The sequence below is a fragment of the Lonchura striata genome, chromosome Z, assembly GCF_046129695.1.
Source record: "Lonchura striata isolate bLonStr1 chromosome Z, bLonStr1.mat, whole genome shotgun sequence".
NCBI lineage: Eukaryota > Metazoa > Chordata > Aves > Passeriformes > Estrildidae > Lonchura > Lonchura striata.
The window spans coordinates 1694801-1720975 of record NC_134642.1 but is presented as its reverse complement, the minus strand read 5'-3'; the positions used below and the strand labels follow the sequence as shown (position 1 = coordinate 1720975).

The 26175-nt window shown below is 38.9% G+C and overlaps 1 protein-coding gene across 2 annotated transcripts in view; it reads right to left on the bottom strand.

The window, feature by feature from the left end:
* Positions 1-26175, bottom strand: part of DYM (dymeclin) — a 210415-nt gene that overhangs the window by 46352 nt on the left and 137888 nt on the right. For both annotated transcript variants that reach the window (XM_031507418.2, XM_031507419.2), the window contains one exon: positions 20175-20277. In XM_031507418.2, coding sequence (XP_031363278.1) covers positions 20175-20277 — 103 coding nt within the window. The remainder of the gene's footprint in view (positions 1-20174; positions 20278-26175) is intronic.

Below are 26175 nucleotides of genomic sequence, written 5' to 3'. Positions count from 1 at the left end.
TGCTATGAAACAGCATCCCAGGTAAGTGTTGTCAAGGGTAATGGAAAATATTAGACAAAAATAGAAATAACTGCTTCAGCTGGCATCTGAAGAAAAATCCAGACCTAACTCACCTGGGGAATGGTGCTTGCCTATCAATTCAGATTTACTGCAGAATATGCTGTATTATGGTATATCTTTAAAAGCTCTGAGCACTGGCATACTTCTGACTCCAGTGCAGCAGGGTGAGCTAGTGACCAAGACACTATCCTAAAATACAGACAAGATGACTTTCACAGAACTACTACAGTTCTGAATCAAGTGAGATCTATCCAGTTACCAGAAAGGTAACAAACCATGCACCTACTTCTCAAAAACTAAATGTTTTTTAATAAAAGATATTCACCTTAAACCCCAGGGATACAGCCAATTGAAACAGAAAGCATTGCTAACCATCTTCCAATAGGTTGCAGACTCTGCTAGTGGTCAGCTTCAATCAATGAAAAGGTTCAGCAGTTATTGCACAGTAATTAAATTTAACATTTTTAAGAGCTGATGGACAGAAACAACGATCTGTGTTTCAGCTACTATATTGCAGGTGCAGAACCTAAGACCCCCCCATGAAGAAAAACAGGAGATATAGTGAAGATTTTTACTCACAATGGACTACACAAAAAATAATTTATAAGAAGAACTATCTCCATAAAAGACAGAGAAGTGGCACTGATCTCTGTATTGCACATACATTATCAGAACTGTCTGCTCCTGTAATTAGAGATTGAATAATTCTTAAAGGTTTAAAAGTTTTCAAAACAAAGGAAAAAACAAGCATAAATCCAAGGACAGAATTTGGATGAGACGGTGGATAAATGCTGATAAAATGTCATGCGGTTTTGTTGCTCTGTATCATCAGTATCAAGCTACAGACCTACTTCATGCAGACATAGTATCAAGAAAGGTATAAATAAAGTTACATTAACATTTTGTTGTCGAAGTTTATCACCTTGTGTATTACTTTCAGAGCAGCTGAACACAGCTGAAACGCTGAATGTGTGTGGCCAAGGCAAGGATGAACACATCATCCTCAGCAGCCTTGTAAGACCATATTTCTTTTACTGGATTAGCTGTTATATGAAAATAGAAGTCAAATATTGGTTTGTGAAACAGACATGCTTCAATCTATTGAACAGTACATTTTTTAAAGGAGAGGAGTTAAAAGTTTCCTGTTGCTTACAATTGACGAATTCAGTGTGGCACTCACATTTAAAATTACTACAATATTCCTTTACAAAACAGGGCTTAGATAATGCCTCTGTCAACATCGACGTGTACCAGTCCTCCTCCACCTATTTTTTTTTTTTTTGTTTATTCTCATAGAAATAGTTACAACCATCATTAAAAAGAAAAGTGGAAGGTAAAAGCTCAATACCAACTCTGTGAGACTCAAATCATGCCTGCAAAGGGGATGGGAATGTAGGCACAGACCTCATATTACTGTGGGTAATTCTAGGTAATTCTTTATGTTCCTTCTCAGGAGAGAAGTTAAATGTGGTTCTTTTTTGCAGAGATTCTAACTTTTAAGACAAAAAACCAGATGTTCGGTCTTGTTCTAGATGCACAAGGGATAAAACAGCCAATGACAGCTAAAAGACAGTCAGGTACATGTCTGGGTAGTCTTTTGTTAAAAGGAAAAAACAAGTAATCATGCCAGGAAAAAGAGAATGGAAATAAGCTGAGAGGATGCAGGGGAAAACACAATGAATGACAACATTATCTGGGAAAAAACAATTTGAGTTTGATAAACACGATCAAGGAACACACAAAAGTTCAAAGCCAAGGCAAACGATGGGCAGAGCTGGATGTTCCTGGATCTGACCATCTTGGAATATTGTTGCTTTCTTTACTGCAATACAATTAATAATTAGCATGGTATCCTCCTGGGCAAACGTCCACAGAATTCAATACTTACATCCTAATGTGTAAAACCACTTGGAAAGTATATGGCTTTTAAATATCAAGAGAAGTCAAGCAGCCTAACCATGAAACCCCAGGCATTTGCTCACTGTTAGTTCCTTACAGAAATATTTACCCATCAAAAAACAAATCACTGTCAGGAGAGGATGCAAAAACTCAGTGTCAGCAAACACCTGTTTAATTTATGGTGCCACATCTCCTGGTTCTCACAACAGAACATTCTGAGTGCTCATCCTTTTAATTTAATTTGTCATTGAATTTATTTTAATTATTGTGATCATAAAAAACTGATTTGAAAAGTTTTATCATGAATGAATGCAAATCTCCACCCTCTAAATGTTTACCAATTCTGAGGAGATAAAGGGAGACATGTCTTGTGTAATTCAGCTTAGTGTTGCATAACCATCCCTCGTGGTTTGTACTGTCTAATATAAACAGAGACAAAATTTTTCAGCTTTCTGTTTTCTTTCCTCTCAAGTTAGTTTATCTAGAAAATAATAGCTGGTTGAAAAATCAGAATTTTTGTGACTTGTGATGCTATGAAATGGCATCAATAAGCAAAGGTAGACATGAATTTCTCTTCCATGATGAAATTAGCTCCTTGATTAGCCCATTTTTTGACTGGAAATCAAGCACTGCCCTTTTTCAGAGTGGAACCCAGGGTATTGCACAGCAATGGATGGTGACAAGTTTCTTAATGATATTTTGCATTTTTGATCATTAACCCAGGAAGATATGCAGCACACTCAGTCACAGCTAGCACAGGTTTCTCAGAGCAGCTGTGGTTGCTCCATCCACGGAAGTGTAGAAGGCCAGGCTGGATGGGGACTCTGGGATTGTGGAAGGTGTTCCAGCCCATGGCAGGGGTGAAACAAGATCAACTCTAAGGTCCTTTCCAACCCAAACTATTCAGGGATTCTATTCCATGATTCTAAGAACCATTTGTGAACAAACTTAAGTCTTGTATCATGTCCACATGACAATTACATGCTTCAGATTATACATTACAGATATGATTATGTATTTCTTTATAGCAAGCTGAAGTTCACTTAAATGCAATGATTTGGTTTTCCTCCCTTTTATCTGGATGTACAGTAAACCCTAATCCAAAGCAATGAATAATTGTTAGCTTAAAGAGGTCTAGTTTCTAACTTCTTAAAAAATTTGAGATCTAACAAAGCAACTTTTCCTTTGTGGCAAGATCCATGTGAATGGTGCTATGCATCATATGACAATGGACACAGACACCCAGGTCACTTGTGTGTACTAAAAAAAGCCACATTTCTCACTGTGCATTCACATCACAGCAATTTTCCAGCCAAATTATACATTCAGCTAAATAACTGCTAATTATATAGTTGGCACAATAAGCAGGAAGAAGCTTATCTGCCTAAAAAAAGCAAAACCTGAGCAGGGATTGGTATGGGAATATGCTACAACTGCACAATGTAAATAGGGTAAAAGAAGACAACGGGACAACACACTGTGCTGAAATTTTAATAAAATAAACCTGATGAAATAAAATGGAAATGTCATATGTAACTGCAAAAGAAATACTTGACGGAAATGCAGGCTGTCAAAAAACCATGTGGAAACACAGTTCTGATCTTAACTGCTTATGACAATGAATGGCTTTTAGTGAGTGGAAACTTGCTGCCTGTACTAAAATGCTTTGACATTTGAATTTTCAAAAGTGCAAGTTGCTTTGTGTCAAAGCTTGGTGGCTTTCGCTCATTCTGACCAAAACTTCTGGTCCCTCTCCAGCAGAGCCAGGAGTGCACACAGTGTGCAAAAGCTGTGAAGCAGCTACTTAAAACAGCTGGACATGATGTAATAGTTTCCTTCCCAGGAACTCTACAATTCACAGAAGGAAAACCATCTTGAACTCACCACTCTCTCTGCTAGTTCTGAGTGACCCCTTAAGGACATTTGCTCCCTTTGCCTCTCTTTGCAACTCAGAAAATCCCAGGATGGTTTGGGCTGGAAGGAACCTTAAAACCCACCTTGTTCCACCCTCTGCCATGGGCAGGGACACCTTCCACTGTCCCAGGCTGCTCCAAGCCCTGTCCAGCCTGGCCTGGGACACTTCTAGGGATCCAGGGGCAGCCACAGCTGCTCTGGGCACCCTGTGCCAGGGCCTGCCCACCCTCCCAGCCAGCAATTCCTAATTCCCAATATCCCATCTGTGCCTGCCCTCTGGCAGTGGGAGCCATTCCCTGTGTGCTGTCCCTGCCTGCCTTGCCCCCAGTCCCTCTGCAGCTCTCCTGGAGCCCCCTGAGGCACTGGAATGTCAGGGAGGGCTGCACCATGTCTGTGTTGCTGCATCCATACTGTGGGACCACCCATCATCTTCAGAGTTGAGGCTGAAGGCCGCATATTGATGTAGGAATAGAGAGCAGGTGAGGGTGGAGTATGCACAGGCAACTGTAATTATGGCTGTTCTCCATGCTGAGCCCCTGTCCATGATGACTCACTATAGTTCTTCATCTGTAATATTTTCAGTGAGATTCAACAATCGCGAACATAAATTATAAAAAATTATAGTCATAAACAAGTACTTCCTTCATGACGCAGATATGACTATAAAGGCAATTTTGTCAGCAATGGGAAAAAGAAAGCATACATACCCTGCACTATTAACAGATATCAAAAGGACTAAGAATGCCAAATTAACCCCAAACAGAAAAGTTCTGTGATTTTTTTACCATGGAGAAACTGGCAGAAAAATTTGGTAAACTGTTCCAGATCTATGAGCTGCAGCCACATAAAGTATAGATAGCTGAATAGACAGTTTCAGTTCATTTTACATTACATTTTTTTTTATCTGGGTTCATACATGCTAAAGAATACTTCAATGAATTATACTTTTGGACATGCAGTAGTTATTACTTCTGTCTGTAATGCAACTATTCCAGATTTCAGGGTGGTACTACTCAATCTTTGGTGAGGAATAAACAATAGATGCTATAGGGAATTTCACCTTGATAACATAATTTATCAACATCTACAATTGTAATGATGTAAATTTACCTTTTGTCTTTATAGGGGAATATCTATAGTTAAAATATTTTCAAATAATTTACTTTATTTTTAGTTCATTTAAGAGAAGCATATGTATCTTGTTTGTATTAGCTTTGGGGAGCTTCCAAGAGAGCTGTCTGAATTTCCTGCACTTTCAGCAGAAAAGAAAACCTTCAACAAAATAAACTTGCTCTGCCAAAGGAGTGGAAGAACGGAGAGGAATGAAGGAAGCTTACAAGAAAGCTGTTCTTACACTCAGTGAGCAAAGCAACTTCAAAGCCAAGCCTTTGGTGACCAGAATCTTATCTTTATCTCTTTTACTGGCAATACTCTTTGGCTGTTCTATGTCAAGCTCAGACAACTTTTGGTAAAGTAGGTATCATGTGAAAAAATGCAGGGCCTGTAGTGATTATAGCCTCAAGAATTAACCCTGCCATCTCTGACCACTGCTTAGAAATGAAAGCAGAGCTGTCACACAAAACCAAAGTTTGTTGCTAGACACTTTGCTAAATAAACTGTCCATCCTGACTCCTCCTCTGCCTTCGCAGCAAATGGCAAGCTGAGAGTACAGCTTTTCACCCACACTGAGCCAGCCCATGAAGGAATACACTTCCCACAAGGAACACAGGGTTTCCAGCCTGTATCCCAATGCCAACACCCACCGCAGCCCACGACAAGGCTACACTAGAGGAAATGCCGTAGTATGTGTCCTGTCCCAGAGGAAAAGGCCCAGGAGCAGTCTGCTCCAAAGGAAAACACACCACGGGACACCTGCCAAGGCAGCAAGCCCACTGCTTTCCTGCTCCAAAACCTTGCTTTCTCAACTTGCACTGGCCCAGGAAACAATGAGCCACTTCTGAGGACATGAGAATAACCCAGGGAAGATGCAGGTGCTTCATGGACACTTCTTACATGACTTCACCATACAGTGTTTATTATCCACCTGACCTACAGCTAATCCACTGCTCATCTCCTGGTCACCCCTCCACTTTCATCTCTTCTTCCATCCATGCTCTTCCTGTGTTTGAAATTCCAATCCTAAACCACTTCACTTTGACATATTTTAACTTATCCTCCACCTCCTTCAAGGTCAGCCTCCAGAATCAATCAAAAATTACTATAAAACTGCCTAGATTCCCTCAGTGCTTTACTGATTCTTGGTGATGCTTCACTCTCATAGTCCTGTATCCTTTTTACCTGTTTACTGAGGATTTTGCAATTCCCAGAATCACGGAAACCAAAAATGGTTTGGTTTGGAAGATTTATTGGCAGGGAAACCTTCCACTAGACCAGGTTGGTCCACGACTCCATGAATCAAATCAAATAACCTGATTTTCACCCAAACTACCTTAGAAAAGGTCAATTACTCTGGAAGACATCTATCCAGGGTCAAGCTTCAGAGGCTGGTCTAAGCCCACCAAGAAGATTCAGCATAAGGGAATCCACCACAATGCCCAAAATACCTGACAGTCACCAACTGGGAACTCAAACCCTCCAAGACAGTATTCCCAAACTACATGACATGCAACAATGACAACAGAATGCAAACCGTATTTAGTAAAGCTGAACCAAATCATTGTCTAAGATCCCACAAAACCTGGGAAGCAACTGCTACTAGAAGATGACAGCATTCCTACTAAGAAAATTAAAACTGTGAATTTGTATTTAGTCATACTGTACTTGAAATATTAATGAGGTTTTCTTGCTGTTGCAAGGAAATGAAGATTTCTCCATTTCTCCATGAAACCAAGCAGCATTCCCTAGAGGTATGGGAAGATTTTGTTTAGTTTGACTGGTAAAACAAGAAAGAACAAGTTCTATATGCAACCCCAACTCCATCATACAAAAGTAAAATAGATCATCATGATACAGACTTTAATTAAGAGAACCAATCTACCTTGAGGAGAGTTCGAGGAGTGTAAAGACATTCCTCAAGTGAAAAAGCTTCTGATTCCAGTCCTACACACTCAGCTTAGCTGCAAAATGTCACCAGCAAAACTGTTTGGAGAAATTACACAGCAGTAAATGCTGCAAGAACGGAAACCTTGATAATTATCACGGAAAGATAACCATCACAGATGGTTTGTGCTGGAAGGGAGAGAGACCACCTTGCTCCACCCCCTCTGGCAAGGACAGGAACAACGTCCACTGTCCCAGACTGCTCCAAGCCCCATCCAAACCGGCCTGGGACACTTGGATCCAGGGACAGCCACAGCTGCTCTGGGCACCCTGGGCCAGGGCCTGCCCACCCTCCCAGCCAGCAATTCCTAATTCCCAATATCCCATTTCTCCCTGCCCTGTGGCCCTGGGAAGGCATTCCCCATGTCCTGTCACTCCATTCTCTTGTAAAAAGTCCTTTCCCACTTAGCAGGATCCCATCAGGAGCAATGCAGGTCTCATATAAGACAAAGTTTCCAATTTATGCATTAAGCCTAACAGTAGTATTAATAGCAATGTAAATAGTACCTAATGAAATCTGTAGACCTTAACGTGTATCTTAGAGATGATTTCTGGTGACCCTCTTTGAAGCAATTACGTGATTCTCCAAAAAGGAACTAATTTAACAAATTACTAGGATACAGTTGCTAATACAGGCATTCAGTTTTGTGTTTCAGTTCATAGTTAACTCCAGATTTAAGCACACGTACAGTATTTTAATGCTTCTTTGGGGCTCTTATTCTTTTTAGCCTATGTGATGTTAAGTAATGTACAGAACCCCATATTTTTATAATGAAGAAGAGTAAGATAGCAAAACATCACATCTTGCAAATGGCCAGAAAAAACCCACCAATTAGCAGTTGAAAACAGCTTTCTTCATGTTTTTCCTTCACACCTCCCAAACTTTACTATATACAATACACTACAGTTGCAGGAATGTAATTTATCTAGCAGTACCCTATCACCCCAGCATAATCCCTGACTCTATTATCAAATATTTTCTTCATCCTTGATATTATGTTTAGCAGTAACAACTGTGACACTGTCTGCAAAAATATATATACAACTATTAGCATGTTTCCTGTGCACCACCTGCTGTGACTCAAGAAAAACATTCAGTAATTACTGACTACACTAATCCTGGAGTCAGCTCTGGGCCCCTCAGGACAACAAGGACATGGAGGGGCTGGAGCATATCCAGGACAGTGAATGGAGCTGGTGAAGGGGCTGAGCCCCAGGAGGGGCTGAGGGAGCTGGGAAGGGGCTGAGCCTGGAGCAAAGGAGGCTCAGGGGGACCTTGTGGCTCTGCACAGCTCCTGACAGGAGGGGACAGCCGGGGGGTAGGGCTCTGCTCCCAGGAGGAGAGGGAATGGCTTCAGACTCTGCCACTGGAACTTCAGATTGAATATTAGGGAAGATTTCTTTCATAAAAGGGCTGTCCAGCCCCAGCACAGGCTGCCCAGAGTGGAGTCCCCACCCCTGGAGGGATTTAAAAGCTGTGTGGATGTGGCACTCAAGGACATGGATCAGTGGAGCTTTGGCAGGCTGGGGGAATGGTTGGACTCAATGACTTTTCCAACACAGACTTGAGAGGGTTTTTCCAAAGCAAATGATCCTACAATTCTATGGTCTTGCAGACCCACCTTCAGTGTCTAAGCGATTTTAATTGAGAAGGTACCAAAACAAACTGAATATATACTGATCTCTGGCTAAAGATGTCACCTTCACAGAAGCTGAATTTCCAGGTTCTCGTATGGTTTCTCACTGATCAGATCTTGTGGTTCAGCATCTCTGCTATGACACAGCAAAACCATCAATGCTGTGGAACTGTTCTCTCCCACTGAAAGTATGAATCTGTATAATTTTAACCCTACCTAAGGGAAAAAACCTCACACACAAGACTGTGTAATCCAAGTCCTCAGTACAAACAGAGACTGAATAGAGTTTCCATAATTTCCATACTATCCAAGTAGAAGATTTTCCAGTCCTGATGATGCACAGGATATCAGTGGGAAAAGTCAGTGCTTCTCTCTACCCAGCAGCCAAAAGATTTTGTATTGCAGACCTTGGGGTGAGAATTGCTGTTGAAATTTCTGAGGGAGCCATAAGAAAATCAGAAGGGGCTCGCAGAGCAGACGTATCCATCATTACAATTCCGGGAATGCCAAGGAGGCAAGGGAATGATGTTACTGCTAAGGCCACACCCTGCCCCTGCTTCCACAGAGCAAGACTCCTGCTCTGCTCAAACACCAAAAATCCCTGCAAAGGGACACAGAGATGGGTAAGACAACAACAGAAAATCACCACAAAATAGAATAAAAACCCTCTTAACAATATTAAGCAAGTTTGTTGCTGTTCACATTGAAGGTTACAGTGTGCACACAGGAAAGTTTAAATGATGGTTCAGTACTAAACAGCAGCAGTGCATGATACAAAATGTTAGGTCCCAGATAGCTGACAACTGACAAGGGGTTATGGCATGAGCTTCCCAAACTCCTGTGAGCAGGATTAAGCTTCTTTACAGGCATGATTTTATACCAGAGCTGAAGATAAATAACGGAAAAAGATTTTATTTCTTATGAGACATTAAAAGATAGCAGCATGGTTAAAGAAGCAATTCTTTATGACACCACTCAACACATGTACTATATTCATTCTGTCAGTGGTGTTAAATATTTTGAAAATTAAAGGGAATAGCTTAACAAAGATATGTGAAACCTATCAGAAAAATCACATTACTGAGCTTTGAAGTGGTTTTCAGTATAAAGCAGATAAGTTCTTCTAAAATTATAAAATATAAGAAAGTGGTTTTGTTTTCCTTTTACCTTATCAATTCTTCAAAACTGGTCACTGCCAGTAAAAGTATCATTTATTCTATTAACCTGGGCCTGAAAAACCTCCATGAACAAATTTCAAAAACTGCTCTCTTGAGCTGAATAAAATGGAAATTGTAGGAGATGAGAAACAGCCTTCTGAAAGCTGACAACAAACAAACCAAATAAATGAGGTAACTTTTAGATTAAATCTCTTTTCACTACATTCCATCTTATTTCTGAAATACATTTGGTCACAAGAACACTGCATCAGTTCTGATAAACACAGAAGTTGCTGACCACTATGCTGCTAAATGCTCTGGAAGCACAGAGCAGCTTCAGCCTGAATGCCAAAAAACAAACCTTTAACTGAGATGTGGAAAACCCAAAACTCACAGAAAATAATTATAGAAGTCTATGTACACAGGCACTTGCTCCAAAATGAACTATGAGCAGCAGATGGTATTTTCTCAAATTTTGAGGCAAAATGCTCTTGATGGAAATACGTAAAAACTGCATTATCCAACTAAATAAAGTTTCCTGAACTATTTATGAAGACTTGTCTATTTTGGGATCAAACTTTTGTTTAGCCTGGTTCATAAAGCTCAGACAGGGACAAGATGAGAGATTACTGCTGAAAGACAGTGAAGCACCTGGGTATGTTGTACCATCCCAGAGTCCCTCAACTCTCACCAAAATCCTGTTTCTGATTGTAACTGGTTACCTATAATTTACATGAAGTTTTCTAACGAACTTTAATTAACTTACCACATGTTAAGATGACTAGTTTATTGCAGAGAAATAATTTTATGTATCAGAAAAATTCCACAAAGGTTTTTCCCATGGGAATGTAACATGACTCTTCCTATTGACTCAATTTATCAAAATCTAGAAGATTAGTGTTGGAATGGGAAAACTTGTCATTATTTGTTGAGATAACTTTTTTTGGCTGAATTGAGTAAGCATCTTACTTCTCTGTAAGTGCCACAAATTATCTGCTAGTGAGTAGATGAAAGACTTGCCTTTGGGAACTGCAACATCCATTTTCTCCTCAGTTAATCTGGGGAGAACAGATATACTTCAGATAATGAGTCCTATTGCAGTGAATAAAGCAAATTGAACCTGCAATGTTACAATACATCTTATTTTCTCTAGAACAGGACGGCTGGTTTTTGTTATTAGCCAGCATTATCTTTGAGGTCAAGGGTTTGGGTTAACACACACACAAATGCTGGAGTGGAACAGGCTCTGTACACACCGTGCCAGCTTGATAGCAACACAAAAATGCATCAGAACACAGTGTCTTTGGAGAATATGTTGTTCAGTAGTGGGCCACGGCTCACCCAGCTTGGGCTCCAGCCTGAATGTGAACAAGAGCAGCTCTGGAAGAGCTCCACCACATTCCAGTGACATATTTGAAGGGAAAAAAAAAAAAAAAAAAAAAAAGTATCTTACGTGTCTCAACTTTGTTTCAGAGAAGTGAAGGCAATCAGACATCTCCCAGAAGTGCTGGGGATAACAAATATAGGATGATTAAACAATGGCAATGTATTAGAGGCTTTTTTCCCCAGAGCCTTCTCTTCCCCAGGCTGAACATCCCTTAGTTCTCTGCCTCTAATTCAGATACTGTTAAGGATTGCTACTTTTTGTCCAAACTCTGGGTCATTGTTTCTATAATTAATCAATTCTGTGGAAGATTTCCTATTTATAAAGCTGATTTAGCATATGAATTATGCAATGTATTCCACTAATTCACTTACTTCCTAATCAACAAAGAAATTAGAAAATTAGTAGAAATAGCTGATTACATGAAAGGGAATTAAAAGTTTATCTTTTCAATTACACTTGTGATAAACATTAGGGTGTCTATATGATTCAATAAAAATGAGTAACAGACTCTTATAAATTTCTGTTTCTTCTAAATACATTCTCTAATTTTTCGGAGAGGTTTTTCAGGAAGGTATTTCACAGAGAACAAGAGTCCACTCCTATCAATGGGGATAAACAAAATGTAAATTCTCCCTTCTACATTTCTTTAATGCTGTTTTCAGGACAGGTGATGAGGAAATCAGTTTTCATTAAGAGGCTTATTTTGCTCCGTGTGATAGTTCATATGAGCAGCAGAGAGGAGCCAATCCTTTTTCAAAATCCACTTTTGATTTTGGATTTCTGTCTATATTAATAATTTTTTTTATCCAAACTTTTTTCTTTTTCACTTCATACCAAGACTGCCTTTTAATATGGTTGACTCATTCCCTTTAAAATACTCTCCTTGCCTTCATCCCATCATTCATTCTCCTGGCCACCCACACTGCCAATCAGCAGCAGTTGTGTAACATTATAGGTAATATTAACAACAGCCACCAGCAGGAGAATTGCCCTCAGCATGACACTGTGAAAGGCTGCTCAGGGGGCACAAGACCTCTCCAAAAAGATAAATTGTAAACTGGTGAGATTAACTTGCTTCAGTAACATGGACACAACTTGTAATAAATGTGGCTCTGCAGAGGTAGAAAATGGTCTTGTTTCAACATTTTATAGAATTACAGAACTGTTTAGGTTGGAAAAGCCCTCCAAGATGGAGTCAAACCATTACCCCAGCACTGCCAAGGGTAGTGACCACCACTGACCCATGTCCCCAGGTGCCACATCCATATGGTTTTTACACCTCTCCAGGGACAGGGACTCCACCCCTGCCCGGGGCAGCTGTACCAGGGCAGCACAGCCCTTTCCATTAAGGAATTTTCCCAATATCCAACCTCATCTTCACCTGAGGACGTTCCCTCTCCTCCTGTCCGTGTTCCCTGGGAGCAAAGCCTGACTCTTCCCCCGGCTGTCCCCTCCTGTCAGGAGCTGTGCAGAGCCACAAGGTCCCCCTGAGCCTCCTTTTCTCCAGGCTCAGCCCCTTCCCAGCTCCCTCAGCCGCTCCTGGGGCTCAGCCCCTTCCCAGCTCCATTCCCTGCCCTGGACACGCTGCAGCCCCTCCGTGTCTCTCTTGTCCTGAGGGGCCAGAGCTGTCCCCAGCATTTGAAGTTGTGGATGTTTCAGTTCAGACAGGTTTGAGCAGCATTTCCACAGGTGAATAACTTCTTCCATTATTTTATCCAATGTGAAACACACCATCTTCCTCTTAGAGCATGTTTCTCAAAATCACCAGGTCTTGGTTTACCCTAATTTCTATTATTTTCTTTGTCTTTCCAGTGCCAAATCACAGATATCTGCAATGGAGGAGCTTAAAGATCTTTGTTTGTTTACTTTTAAAATAATTTCTTAGTACCCTTTGATAGAAATGGATAGCTTTTTTTTAAACAACTAAAAATGTACGAAAACCTCACTGGTTAGTCTGTAAATGTCCCTGAAAAATATGAAGAGGAGAAATTGGAAATGGAAGGTACAACATGTTCCGCCAATATCTCATAGAGAAAAAGCAGCACACAGAAATTCCAATTACAATTAGATATTTAGTACCAAACAGCCTAAAAGGTTTGGTACATACTTTCTTCCTCATCCATTTCCTCTACTTTATATGGCTGCATGTTTAAAAAAAGAATTACTGGGATGTTTATAACATATGGTCACATACTTATGGTTTTTAAGCACTACATTTTTCAATCAAAACCTTGCGTTAGGAACACCAGAAAATTGTTTTAATGCATTGTTGAAATAGATTGCTGTTATAAAAATAAATCCTACTCTTTGGAGAGCTACTGCATTAGGTTGTTCTGTTTGTCTGTGGACGTCTGACCAAGATGAACCATCCAGGTGAGTAATTAGTTTCTGAGAAACCCTGAACAACCCACTCATGTGAAAGAGGCAGCAGGAAAAGCACCTAATGACCAAATCAGCAAAGAAGGGTGCTTTGGGGATCAGTACTGCTCCTTTTTTCATCTAAACACTTCAATACTTGCCATTAGTGTGAATAAAACAAATGTTGATTTACATGGCAGTAACAGTTTTATAGAGAGGCTTATGAGGGCTTTATCTTAATAATGTATCACATTTTCTATCTACAGCTACACCTAAGACCCTTCTAAAACACCAGCATTCCCAGGCTTCCAGTTCTCTCAAATGCACCCCAATTAGCTGTGCAGGAGAAAAATCAGCACATAAAGTTCTCCTGTTTAACTTACAGAGGTGCAAAGGAACACCAAGATCTCACCCTTTTATAAGACAAACTCCTAAAACTCCTTCAGTTTAATCATCCTCTCCTTTAAGAATGTTCATTTAAGCATTCTTCTCAAAAAACATGGGTTTTGAGTGCAGATATTGCACAAATGCCATAATTCATACACTTTACTGCTAAATAATGACAATGTCCTAAAGGTCTACAACTATTAAAGAAGAAGAAGAAGTAAAAAAAATTATGATGTTCATGTTTGGTTTATTTCAAATGTTTCTAACAAGCAAAACAAGAGGTCATGAAATTACTTTAGTAGGTGTTTGCACTGCTAATGTCAGAAGTTATTTTACTTACTTGTTCTCCTTTCCCATAAACCTGAAGAATGAAAGATTTTCAATCAGGTGATGATAAGATGCTTCTGCCACAATAAATGTTCTTTCAAACCGAATAAATTTTCATCCTTATTTCCCAAAATAATGAGAATTTCTAAGTGAAATAAGGCTTAACACCATCTATGTGACACAAATACCAGACACATTGAAAATTTTGTGGAAATCCTGGGTGATGAAAGACCATCATCATTCTGAGAATATTATCTTCATGTTCTTCAATGTATTTGTCTAAAAAACTTTCAACCACAAGTAATGTATTTGTAAAGACACCAAAAAACTTGGTTATATAGTTATACTGATAGTTGCAAAAACCAGCTGCAAATAACTATCAGTACTTCATAGTAATATACAGAAGTTTAAAAGACTGAACTTTACTGACATCTTTTCAAAAGGATTTTAGGATAGTTCTTCTGTTTAAAGATAATTTATGCAGCATTTTCTTATGAAAGTTTAAATTCATTTAAAGGAAAGAACTGATTAAGAATTCAGACAGAACTGCAGAATTCAGCTATTACTCAATAGAAAAGCTTGCTTTAGATTTGGGTTAGGTTGGCTATTTCAGTCTATTCTGAAATAGCTATTTTTTTGTGATATAAAAATAGGGGGATTAGGTAGGAGTAATATTCTATAAACTATAATTCATCTGGAGGAGGGCATGACTAATATTTAGAAAAAGTATTTTTAGGCCCTCTGCTCAATATCGGAGACAGGCAAACCCAAGAATAACCTGATATTGAAAATGTTACTTCATCAGCCATCAAGTCAGAGTAATCAAAAAAAAGGTATTATAGTGCAAAACAAGGTGACTCTCCTATTAAGTGCAACTTGAACAGCTAGAATCCACATACTCTACAAAACCCACCCAGTACTATATTGCTTTACCATATGCTTTCATTAAATAACACCCTAATAAAAATTCTCTTGTATTATAACATTTTAAGTTTATTCCTCTAGACAACATGAGAAACAAAAAATTCACACAGAAAAATGAAGTTTTTTAGACCACTAATGATGCATGGCTAAGTCATTAAAAAAAAAAATCTTAAAATGGGTTTCTTGATGACATTTTGAAATGGAAGAAAGCTCCTGACGAGACCTAGGCAGTGCTTTGGGTGGTAAGTAGGTGGTTTCTGAATTTTAAAGAAACATTATGACCAAAAAAAAAAAAAAACAAACCCAACAAAACAGAACTACCTTAGGTTTTTTTCCTCACTCCAGTATTTGACAAATATGGACATATCTCAGTCAGCAGTCTTGATTTAATTTGGCAAAAGTTTCCCATTCTGCCAACATTGGATCCAGTTCTACATATTTTTTGTGTTCTCAGCAGTTACCACCAAGCAGTACTTTACAGACTACCAGCTGAACAACATTAATTGCATCACACTAACTCTATTACGGCCAACCAGTTTATTTGGAAGTAGGTTTAATTTCATTTCTGCATCATTTCTGGAGTCATCAGATGATTGTGGGGAAGATTTCCCATTTCTTTGTGATAGCACACGTTTATAGGAGAACACTTCTATGTGATGGCAGAGCTATGCATTAAACTGTTCTTTAGATAATTAAAAAAATCAGATAGAGATGCAGAATACCTAAGGTAATATTAGATATGCAAGCACAGAACATATTATAGGACCTGATGAACCTAGAGGTCTTTTCCACTCCAAATGGCTCTATGATTCATATAATTCTAGAATTATTTGGGCTGGAAGGGCTTACAGATCTTCTCCTTCTAAGCCCCAAAACATAACAACATTTATTTAAAGGCCAAATTGTTCACATGATTAGTGAATAAAATACTTGTTTGCTACATACTGGATTAAAAATTAACTTCTGTGCACATAACTGAAACTAGAACATTAATAGATTTTAGATCTGTTTCATTATGTTTAAAAGACAACAAATACTGCAGTTCATAGACCTGATTTTACCTACTCTTTAGCATTTTCATGTTTCTAAGATAAATATCTTAATTATAACAGACAGCTTCTTCTTTGGAAGTAATTGATGCAGGGGAACCTTTTTACATCTACTGACGTAGAGGGGGGAGACTGGGCTGTTTTCTCTTGGGGAAACTCAAACGAAGGACTATTTATGAAGTACTTGGAGGTTTGAATATAATCAAATGTAATAACAAGATATAAGCTCCCACCCCCCCAAATTTCTTTTTTGTTGAAACCACTTTTGTAATACTGCTTTTTAATAACCCCCATAATGGCCGAATTAGAGGGACCCCAACTGAAGTCATTCATCCCACATAAAACAAACATTGCTTTTTCTTCTTAGCTTTGTTTTACAAGCTACATTACTTCCAGATGACGCTTGAGGGGCCTAGGAGTTTCAAGAGTTAGATGGTTAAACAGACAGCTGCTTTCTATTTACCATATAAATCAGGGAAAAATCAAAGAAGAATCTAAATATTGGAATTCATTTAGCCCATTATGGAGCACAAACTGAGGGGGAAAAGAAAATAATACAGAAATCGCGTCATCCAGATGTGAAGTTTAATTCTGGTTATCAAGATGAGAGAAAAACTCATCAACATTTGCAGAATTCCAGCCCTCCATGAAAGCCAGCTTTGCACAGTGGGTGAATTTACTGGATTGGGAAGGAGTCATGAAAAGTCAGCTCTGATTGGAAACTGTCCCAGTACCACCAGGCTTTGCTACTGCAGACTTTATATATATATATAACAACATATTATAACATATATTTTTATACATATAAATGCACACAGAAAGCTCACAACATTTATATTTTTTACATTTTTCCCTTTGAGTTGCCAACATGCTTTAATTCCTATGCTAAAAACCCAACAGATTCTGGACAAAGGATTAAAGGATGGCCCTCCATATATGGATTAATGTATCTATTAATATGAAAAGTTTGATATTACACTACAAGGTTTCTATCCCAAATTTCATTCACCACTGACGTGCTGTTTAAATGACAATGCTATGTACTAAATAACTGAATATATTGCCACTAAGTAGGATTATTTTTAGAATTTTTCCTAACCCATTTAATCTGCTTCTGGCTAGAACAATTTAGTTTAAAACCCAAAATTTAGGAGACTTAAATGATGATGTCTGCCAAACTACTTGAATCTAATACTATACATACATTTGCTTTTTAATTTCCTCAATTTTTGCATTAAGGAAATTGAGTTTTTTTCTCACATCAGCAAGAAAATGACACAGACTTGCCAAAAATCAAAATTTACTCTCTTCTTTTCCATAGTGAGAGCTAAGGAGAATCTCTTGTTACCAGCTGTAGTTCAACAAGCAGGGGAAGCACTCAAAAAACATAAAGAGTACTATGAAATGCTTGAAAAGAGAGGTTTTTGGGGTAGATGGTAGCTCAAACAACACATCTGATGTGCTACTTCCCAAGAGAAGTTAGCATGTCTCTAGTTATGCTTTAAGTACCTCTGATTTGATAAATTACATTAGGCTGTAATCAAATTACCAAGAAAATCATTGGTATGTTTACTTAAGTAATATGTCTTGATTTGAGCTGAAAGAAGCAAAATTCTCAATTATTTTATTACCAGTTTTCTCGTTTGCTAAAAACATTGGAAAATATGCTTTCATTGAATGCAAGAAAGCAAGAAAGATAAACTTAAGTGGACTCTTCCCATTTCCAATTGGATCATAGGTAGTATTTCAAAAGAGGTCAATGCTGCTAAAAAAAACAACAAATAATATTATGGCTTATGAAACAACAAGTAAATTACTTAGCATGAGAATTAGTCTAACAAAGGATCATGCGTTTGAGGCAATAATGACAGGGGTTGGTTGTCTCTGTCCTGTTGCCTTCTCCATCCTGCTCCTGAATCCACCACACTGACAAGAGTTTATCAGGAAAGGACCTGGACACTGGTCCAGCCTCAATAAATGAAACAACTTGCTGTTTTATTTTGTAAAAACCAGGAAAACCCCAGCAAGAACAGTATCAAGGCCAACAGGGTCAGTTCCTTACTCCAGTTCCCATCTCTGCTTTTACACCACATACCTGATGGCAGACTGCAGCAGATAATTCAAAAAAATAACATTAATAAACATGGTAAAGGTAGAACTCAGTATATTCCAATCACCATCAGTGAGTATAAGCTTAGGTACTGTGTATTGGGTCAAAAACTTACTAGAATATAAAGAGTACTGGGTTCAAACACCCAGAATTTAAGACAAATATCTTAAAACATCACCTAGATTACTTTCATTTCATTTAACCCTTGGATTCAGGTTCCATGCAAATTCCCATTTGGATTACAGAGCACAGTGAGAAAATGAATAATGTATAAATTAAAGTGAATAAAAAATGGTGAGAAAGGCATTTTTTTAAAATACATACTTGATCCAAACAGAACCTGCAAAGAGAACTGTTTATTAGGCAAACCTCCACCTCTCAATGAACAAACCTGCGCAGAGCAGGCAATATTAGAATCACCCTTTTCCTTAGTTCCACGCTGGGATACAGAGAACATGCTTTAGGACTTCTGACATTTTAGTCCCCTCCACTCCTCCTTGTTCTTACACACAACATAAACACAGGCTTTCAGAAGCAGAATATGCTGAAGTGATGAAATCTGGCCTCAACTTTTTCTAGTCAATTGCCTATGTTTCAGACTGAACTGTAACATGAGCAATTTGGAGAGAAAAAGGAAAGGACCAGAAAGCCATGCCTTAATAGTTTACCTTACTGTTTTAAAATACAGGCCATGAACTTAATTTACTCTCCCCTACATTAATCTTTCCAAGTGCTCATTTTTCTCCCTTCCATCCCTACATCATACCAAGAGTAAAAAGAAAAAAAATTCAGTGGAGTATCTAAGCCTCTTGGCTGTACTCCAGGGAGCTTTCCCAGCTCTATCAGCTGCGTTGTTCAGCTGTCTCTGTATGTAAGGGGACAGCTTCATACAGAAAGCTTTTCCCTGGGCCTTTCCTTAACTGCTGTACTGTTTACATCCAGCGAGTTAAAAAAGTTCAAAACCTATAAAATATTTTTCAAGCATTGTGTTCTAACACACCCTAAAATATAGATCTTCATATGTACGTTAGCACATGCCTATGTGTGCCTATGTGTTTTGCAGGCATGTGTACCATGCTGTTTCCTTATTTAAGTCATTAAACTATTATATCAAATTATCTTTTTTTGGTATTTTTATATTTATTAGAGTAATAGGATTTGTAAACTCTCAGACAGGCATATTCTAAATCATGTATTTGCCCTGTAAATAAAACACCTGATACCTTTTCATCCTCAGAAATCCCAAACAAATGATAAATCAACTTTTCTTTCCTGCACACAGTACTGCAGTGAGGGTTCCAATGAGTACATACCAAAGATACTTCAGCAGCACAAATATATTATTCAAGTCCCCTCAAGACGTCTCCTTCTTCCACCCAAAGCAGAGATTTCCCAACAAGCTATGCAATTAAATACAAAATTGTTGCCTGCTTGTGGGCATTGGCTGAGAAAACTGAAGGTAACTGTAAGTATCCATGTATTCAGAACATACTCATTTACCCCATGACTCCAATACTCCCTCAGAGGCTCACTGGGAATTGTTTTCAATTATTTTTAGGCATTTTAAGATTCTGTCGAAAGAAAACTGGACTTTTATGCTAAAGCCCAGTTCTGAAAAATGACGTTTTCAACTGTGTGATTTAAATATTCTGAATTACAAATGGCTTGAAAAGCATGAGTTGACAGTAAGTCTCTTCCTTCCGCATAGCTGTGGTTTTGTTCTGCCATTTCTAAGTGTAATTCTTGTTTTTTAGAGATGTTTCAGACATGACATCATTCATACAGGTTCCTGTATTTTCATGTTGGTGGTTGCTCAGCTGCCACACTCTGAGAATTCTTTGCAGATTTAGGGATGTATGACTTGAATTTCGAAGTACCCGTTACAACATTCATTTTGATACTCACATAATCAGGAAGTGGAGAGTCGTTTGAACCCAAGGAACCTCTCAAGGACTGCGTGGCTTGCTCCAGCACTTTGTTGTGTTTTTTAGACAACAGAGAAAATAGACTGGGGGAAAAAGAAATTAAAATAACTTCACGAGAGTGTCCTGAAATAGTTAAGGTTGTTCAGAAAGGAAAGAAGTCTTATTATATACACAAAATTTTTAGAATGCAATATACAATAGTTGTATTATTTTTTTAATTATTTAACATCTGGGTAAATAACAGCAGAGTTTGAATCAGAAACACTCCACACAATATATGCTCTGAAAAACATTTTCTGTTCATTATAAAATTCTTAGAAATCAAACTGTCACAGAAGGAATGGCATACATGCAATTTTAGTTCATAAATAGTTTGTGTTCACTAGAATGCAATTTTTAAGTGCAGCACCCCATGCAATACATTGTAATGTATACTTAAGTATCTCATATATTATCCATTTTAATAATGTATTGCTTAGACATGAGAAATCCAAATATATGACAAAGCTTTGTGCATTTTGAGGGTGAGTTATTGCATTTTACTAGTACATATTATTTTCTAATTTATTTTAGCCTAAGTCAATGAAAAAAGGATTACCTTAGCTTTATAATCTGTTAAATCAGAGGTACATAGACATACAGAGAAAGAAACTATTTTTTTTGTATTCTGGAAAAAAGCAGGGCAATGAGACTCACAGAGGATGGTGTAACCTGATTTACAAGGAGAATGGTGGAAGTAGCAGCACTGGGCAAGGGCCACCAGCTCAAGGCCACCATGCTCAGCAGCAGCTAGGAGTCAGATACTCCTCTGAAGCCCTGGATAGCTCAAATATAGCTATCAATTAACAGATTAACCCATCCCCATACTGGAAGATCTTCTAAGGCCATTGAGTCCAACCATTTCCACAGCACTGCCAAGGCCACCACTGACCCATGTCCCCAAGTGCCACATCGAATTTTAAATAGTGGCTTTTAAATCCCTCTAGGAATGGGGACTCCACCAGTGCCCTGGGCAGCCTGTGAAAGAACAACCCCTTCCATGGAGAATTTTTTTCCTAACATCCATTCTAAACCTACTCTGGTGCAACCTGAGGCCGTTTCCTCTTGTTAGGTGTCAGATGTTTTTAGGCTTTCTGCATTTAAACACATAATTTGGACTTACTTACTTCTTTTTGGAGCATTACAGGACTCCTATCAGGTTTTCCTAGGGTGACTGTGTGTGTTTCAGAGGGTTGTATGGCTAGCTTGTCACCAGCTCTTGTCACCCCATTCCAGTCAAGAGCCTTAGGAAAAGGCTTTTCCAGCACCCCTGACAGCCATGAGGAATCAGTTACACTAGCTCACAGCTATTAGTCAATAGCTGTTTCCATGTTGAAAGGGGAAGAAGCAACACAGAAATTAAGATATATTGGTAGCTTTCTGCCTTTTTCCTCCTCCCATATTCTGTTATTGCATTCATAGACTGAAATTTTTGTTTAGATTAATAACTGGATCTGCAAACTGGTCCTTGGTAGGAAACAGCAGCACTACTTCCGCAACCATGGGTATCTTGGAACACTCAGATTTCAGAGATACTGTCATCAGCACCATCTAGTGCTGTGGAGACAAAACAATCTGTTAAAACCAAGTTGGAGATGCCTATGGTCGGGTGCAGCAAAAGCAGGTTAAATCTGGTGTCTGCTCCAGAAGACAGAGATAATTTCACAAAGAGAAAAAAAACTGGAGTAAAGCAGATTTCCAGCCAGTAGATTCTTCTCTAAAATACATAAAGTATTTTAGTTTTAAAGGAAATTTAAATATAAACAATGAAGAAGGATCAAGATTTTGGAAAGTGCATGAGTTCAATGCATATGAAGAGGAAAATGAACATACAATGGTATTCTGCACAGAAGCAGAATAGCAAAAAATAAATTTGTTTATTCCAACAGAAATGTAGAGAACTGGGGAAAAGCAGAAAGGAAAATAATGGACAAATTATTTCTTTATATATTCCTTAAGTTTTTTTTTTTTTATGATTAAGTTCACTAAAATTAGAGTTTATGCATAACCAAGATTTTGGTGGATGATTTCTAGTTACAAAGCAGTAGTGCAGATACTCTTGTCTTCCCCCTTGCAAAGTTCTTTCCAGCCATGAACTCATGCCATTCACACCATGCTGGGACAATTCTTTGTGGGACCACTTCCCATAACACAGATATTCAGCTTAAAAAAAACTCAACACAGTTTTCTCCTCCATCCATTGGTAATCCTTCCCCAAGGGCCATCCTTTAGATAAGCACAAGGGCAGGGAGACATGGCAGGATTTTTCATACTGAATTTTCCATAATAAAGATGCATAGAACGGCAAACTCAAAGAGTTCCACAAAAACATTACAGCTAAACACAGAAGAAAAAAAAAAAAAATCAAGGCCAGATATTATACTTAACAAATGCATTTGGAGCTTCCCAGGTAATACTGTTATCCCCTAAATTGGCACAAAGCTTCAATTCCAGGTCATTCACTTATTATTATGCCTCTATCTCTAGCTCTGAAAACCACCTTCATAAATATCAGACTAATTTTTAAAGTCTCAGCACAGAGTTAGTTACAACCCTCAAAAGGCATTTGTATGAAGTTTAGCTCATAAATACCTTTCATCACCAACAAATGCTGCATTCTAAAAGAGTTTCTTGATTTTGCAGCAGTCATATCTGCAGTATATGTAATGTTTTAGGCTTGATTTTGATTTTCAAGGCATGGATAGTGCAATTTTAAAAAAGCAAAGATCCTTTACAACAAGGTTGTTCCCCTCTTCACAACAAGGTACAAGGTCCAGAAGTGGAAGCTGCAACTGTCTCCCAAATTTCCCTCATGTGTCTTCATCACACATCTATTTTTGCCCAACTAAAAGCCAAGTTGAGATCAAACAGAAAAATACATGTAGTATGTCATCACCAAGGGCAGTGTGCACAGGCTGACAAGAATATGGATTTTTCTACTGGAATATTTGTCCTTGTTCATCCTCTCGTCTCCATTAACTTTCAGGCAGGCTATGGAGCTTGACATCCCTTCAATCTCACCATTATGGATTTTTTATAATAATGAAGAGCTATGTCTAGAGCAATGAAATCATCTTGGTACCCCTCATCTCAACTCATCTCTCCCTCACAGAAATACATCCAGGCCAATGCATAGTGAGCAAAACAGTAAGTTGGAATAAGAGCAAGATGAGGTAACAGCTGGCATCTGTTAGGAAGATTAGGAATGATCAGCTGGCATTATCAGGAGAAATTCCTGGCTGTGAGGAGGTGAGTCCCTGACATGGGGTGCCCAGAGAAGCTGTGTGCAGCTGTGAATCTGTGTCTCCAGGTCCCTGGCAGGGTCCAAGGCCTGGCTGGACAGGGCAACCTGCTGGGGCAACCTGGTCTGGAGGAAGGTGCTCCTGACCACAAGCAGTGTGATCTTTAAGGTCTTTGCAACCCGCACCATTCTGGGATAATGTGATCCATTACAGACCATCAAATCACATCAGTGGTGAGCTCAGCCAGCAAGGAAGACTAAAGGCTGAACAACAATCTCAAGGTCCTGTGGTTGTTTGTTTTTAAGGAATTAAAAACAACATGGATTTCTTACCTCCCTTTACACAGCAGCTTTTAATTTAACTCAGGGATGACAATTAATACAGACTAAATAGTAATGGTTGCTAATATCAGTGAATTGTTAAGTGCTATTTGCACACACAGTAAAATGCAAACCAGTAATATATGAACTTAACATTTTCAAAAAGTCAGCTCCACAAAGCCTGTAGATCCCAACAGGGAAAAAAAAAAAGCTAATAAGGAGAATAATTTAACAAGTGCCTCAAAAAGTCTAATTTACATCAGTTTGAAACAGCTCATAAAGCCCACATTTCACATAAAAAAAGGCCAATGTTTAAAATGCAGCTTTTATAACTAAAAAAATTGGGAAAAAAAAGATACGGGAATTAAAATTAGAACCTGAAAGGAAATTGGAAGTTAGAATTTTCCAAAACCTTTTCTGAAAGCTTTTAACAATGAGAAGGAAAGGTAGCAGTGTACTTTATTTTAAGGAAGTGAATAGGATGCTCCAAAATAATGACATGCTAGTTTGTCCTGAGCATAGTACTGGAACAGTGATCGTGAAACTCATTACAATAAGAGTATCACCAACGCTAAAAATATACCTTTGTTGATGGTCTTTCAATGACACTGTAAGTAAAATAAAGCACAATAGTACCCTTGTTGTAACAGGCTTCTACAAATAATTTATACTACTTTGTTCCGTGTGAGTTTTTTTTTTAATTAATACAGTTGAATAATAAAAAGTAACATGGGATGCATTATATGAACTGAAGGTGAGACATCCCAACAGTCTGAAAAATATTCTTCAGAGGGCCAAACAGGAATACATTTTTGTGCCATCTAAATACCAAAAGCTAATAAATACTTGATCAAGCTATCAAAATACTTTCAATATACAGAGAGAATATATAAAGTGACTTATATCGATACACATCAACAGTAATCAAATGCCAATGGCCTGAAGTTGTGCCAGGGAGGTTTGGGTGGGATATCAGGGAAAGGCTCTTCCCCAGAGGGTGCTGGCACTGCCCAGGCTCCCCAGGGAATGAGCACTGCCAGAGCTCCAGGAGCCTTTGGACAGCGCTGCCAGGGATGCACAGGGTGGGATTGTTGGGATGTCTGTGCAGGGCCATGGAATGAGCACTGCCAGAGCTCCAGGAGCCTTTGGACAGCACTGCCAGGGATGCACAGGGTGGGATTGTTGGGATGTCTGTGCAGGGCCATGGAATGAGCACTGCCAGAGCTCCAGGAGCCTTTGGACAGCGCTGCCAGGGATGCACAGGGTGGGATTGTTGGGATGTCTGTGCAGGGCCATGGAATGAGCACTGCCAGAGCTCCAGGAGCCTTTGGACAGCGCTGCCAGGGATGCACAGGGTGGGATTGTTGGGGGTCTGTGCAGGGTCAGGAGTTGGATTCGGTGATCCTAGTGGGTCTCTTCCAGCTCAGGGTATTCTGTGATTCCATTAAATACTACAATTAAACTTTCCAAGTGGCATGGTCATTACAGGATTGATAAAAAAAGAGAAAAAGCATTTTAATTAAATTTTTCTTTACCTTTCAAGAAGCTGGACACAAAATAAACTTGCTGAGATTTAATGCAGCAATAAGCAACACAAGCTGCTCCCTAAGTATGAAGGATTTCACCCTGGGAGCAGCAACTAAGGATGACCAGACAGCAACAGCTGCCTATAATGCAACAAAGCTGCTGAAAGAGTACTTGCCTTTGGTTTAAAGAAAAGTATGGCACTTCATGACAAGAAAGACATTGAGGCGCTTGAAAATGTCCAGAGAAGGTAACAGACCTTGAGAAGTGGCTGGTGCCAAGCGGGTGTGTGTCTCTTATTCCAGGTAGCAAGTGATAGGAGAAGCAGAAATTGCTCAGGTTGTGCCAATGCATTTAGTTTGGATATTAGAAAAAGTTTCTCCATGGAAAGGGCTGTCCAGCCCCGGCACTGCTGCCCAGAGCAGTGGTGGAGGCCCCATCCCTGGTGGTGTTTAAAAGCCATGTGCATGTGGCACCTGGGGACATGGGGCAGTGGTGAGCCAGGCAGTGCTGGGGAGCAGGATTGGACTCAAACTCAGATGTCCTTTCCAACCAAAACAATTCTATGATTTTATATCCAGTAAAACTGTGCTGTGCAGCAAGTACCCCTGGCATCCTGCATGAAAGATTTTGAAACAATTGTATGAAAATGCACAGGCTCTAAACCAGAAAACATACTTCTCCACAAAATCCTTGAAAACTCATTTTATTCAATGGATTTGAGAAAAGAAGCGTGATTTGACCAAAATACCAAAAATATGCAAATGGAGAAAGGAAGCTTGCTTACAGAGTATTTTACAAGATACCAGAATAATAAAAAAAAGGAGTTATTAGAAACTTAACTATCATTACATGG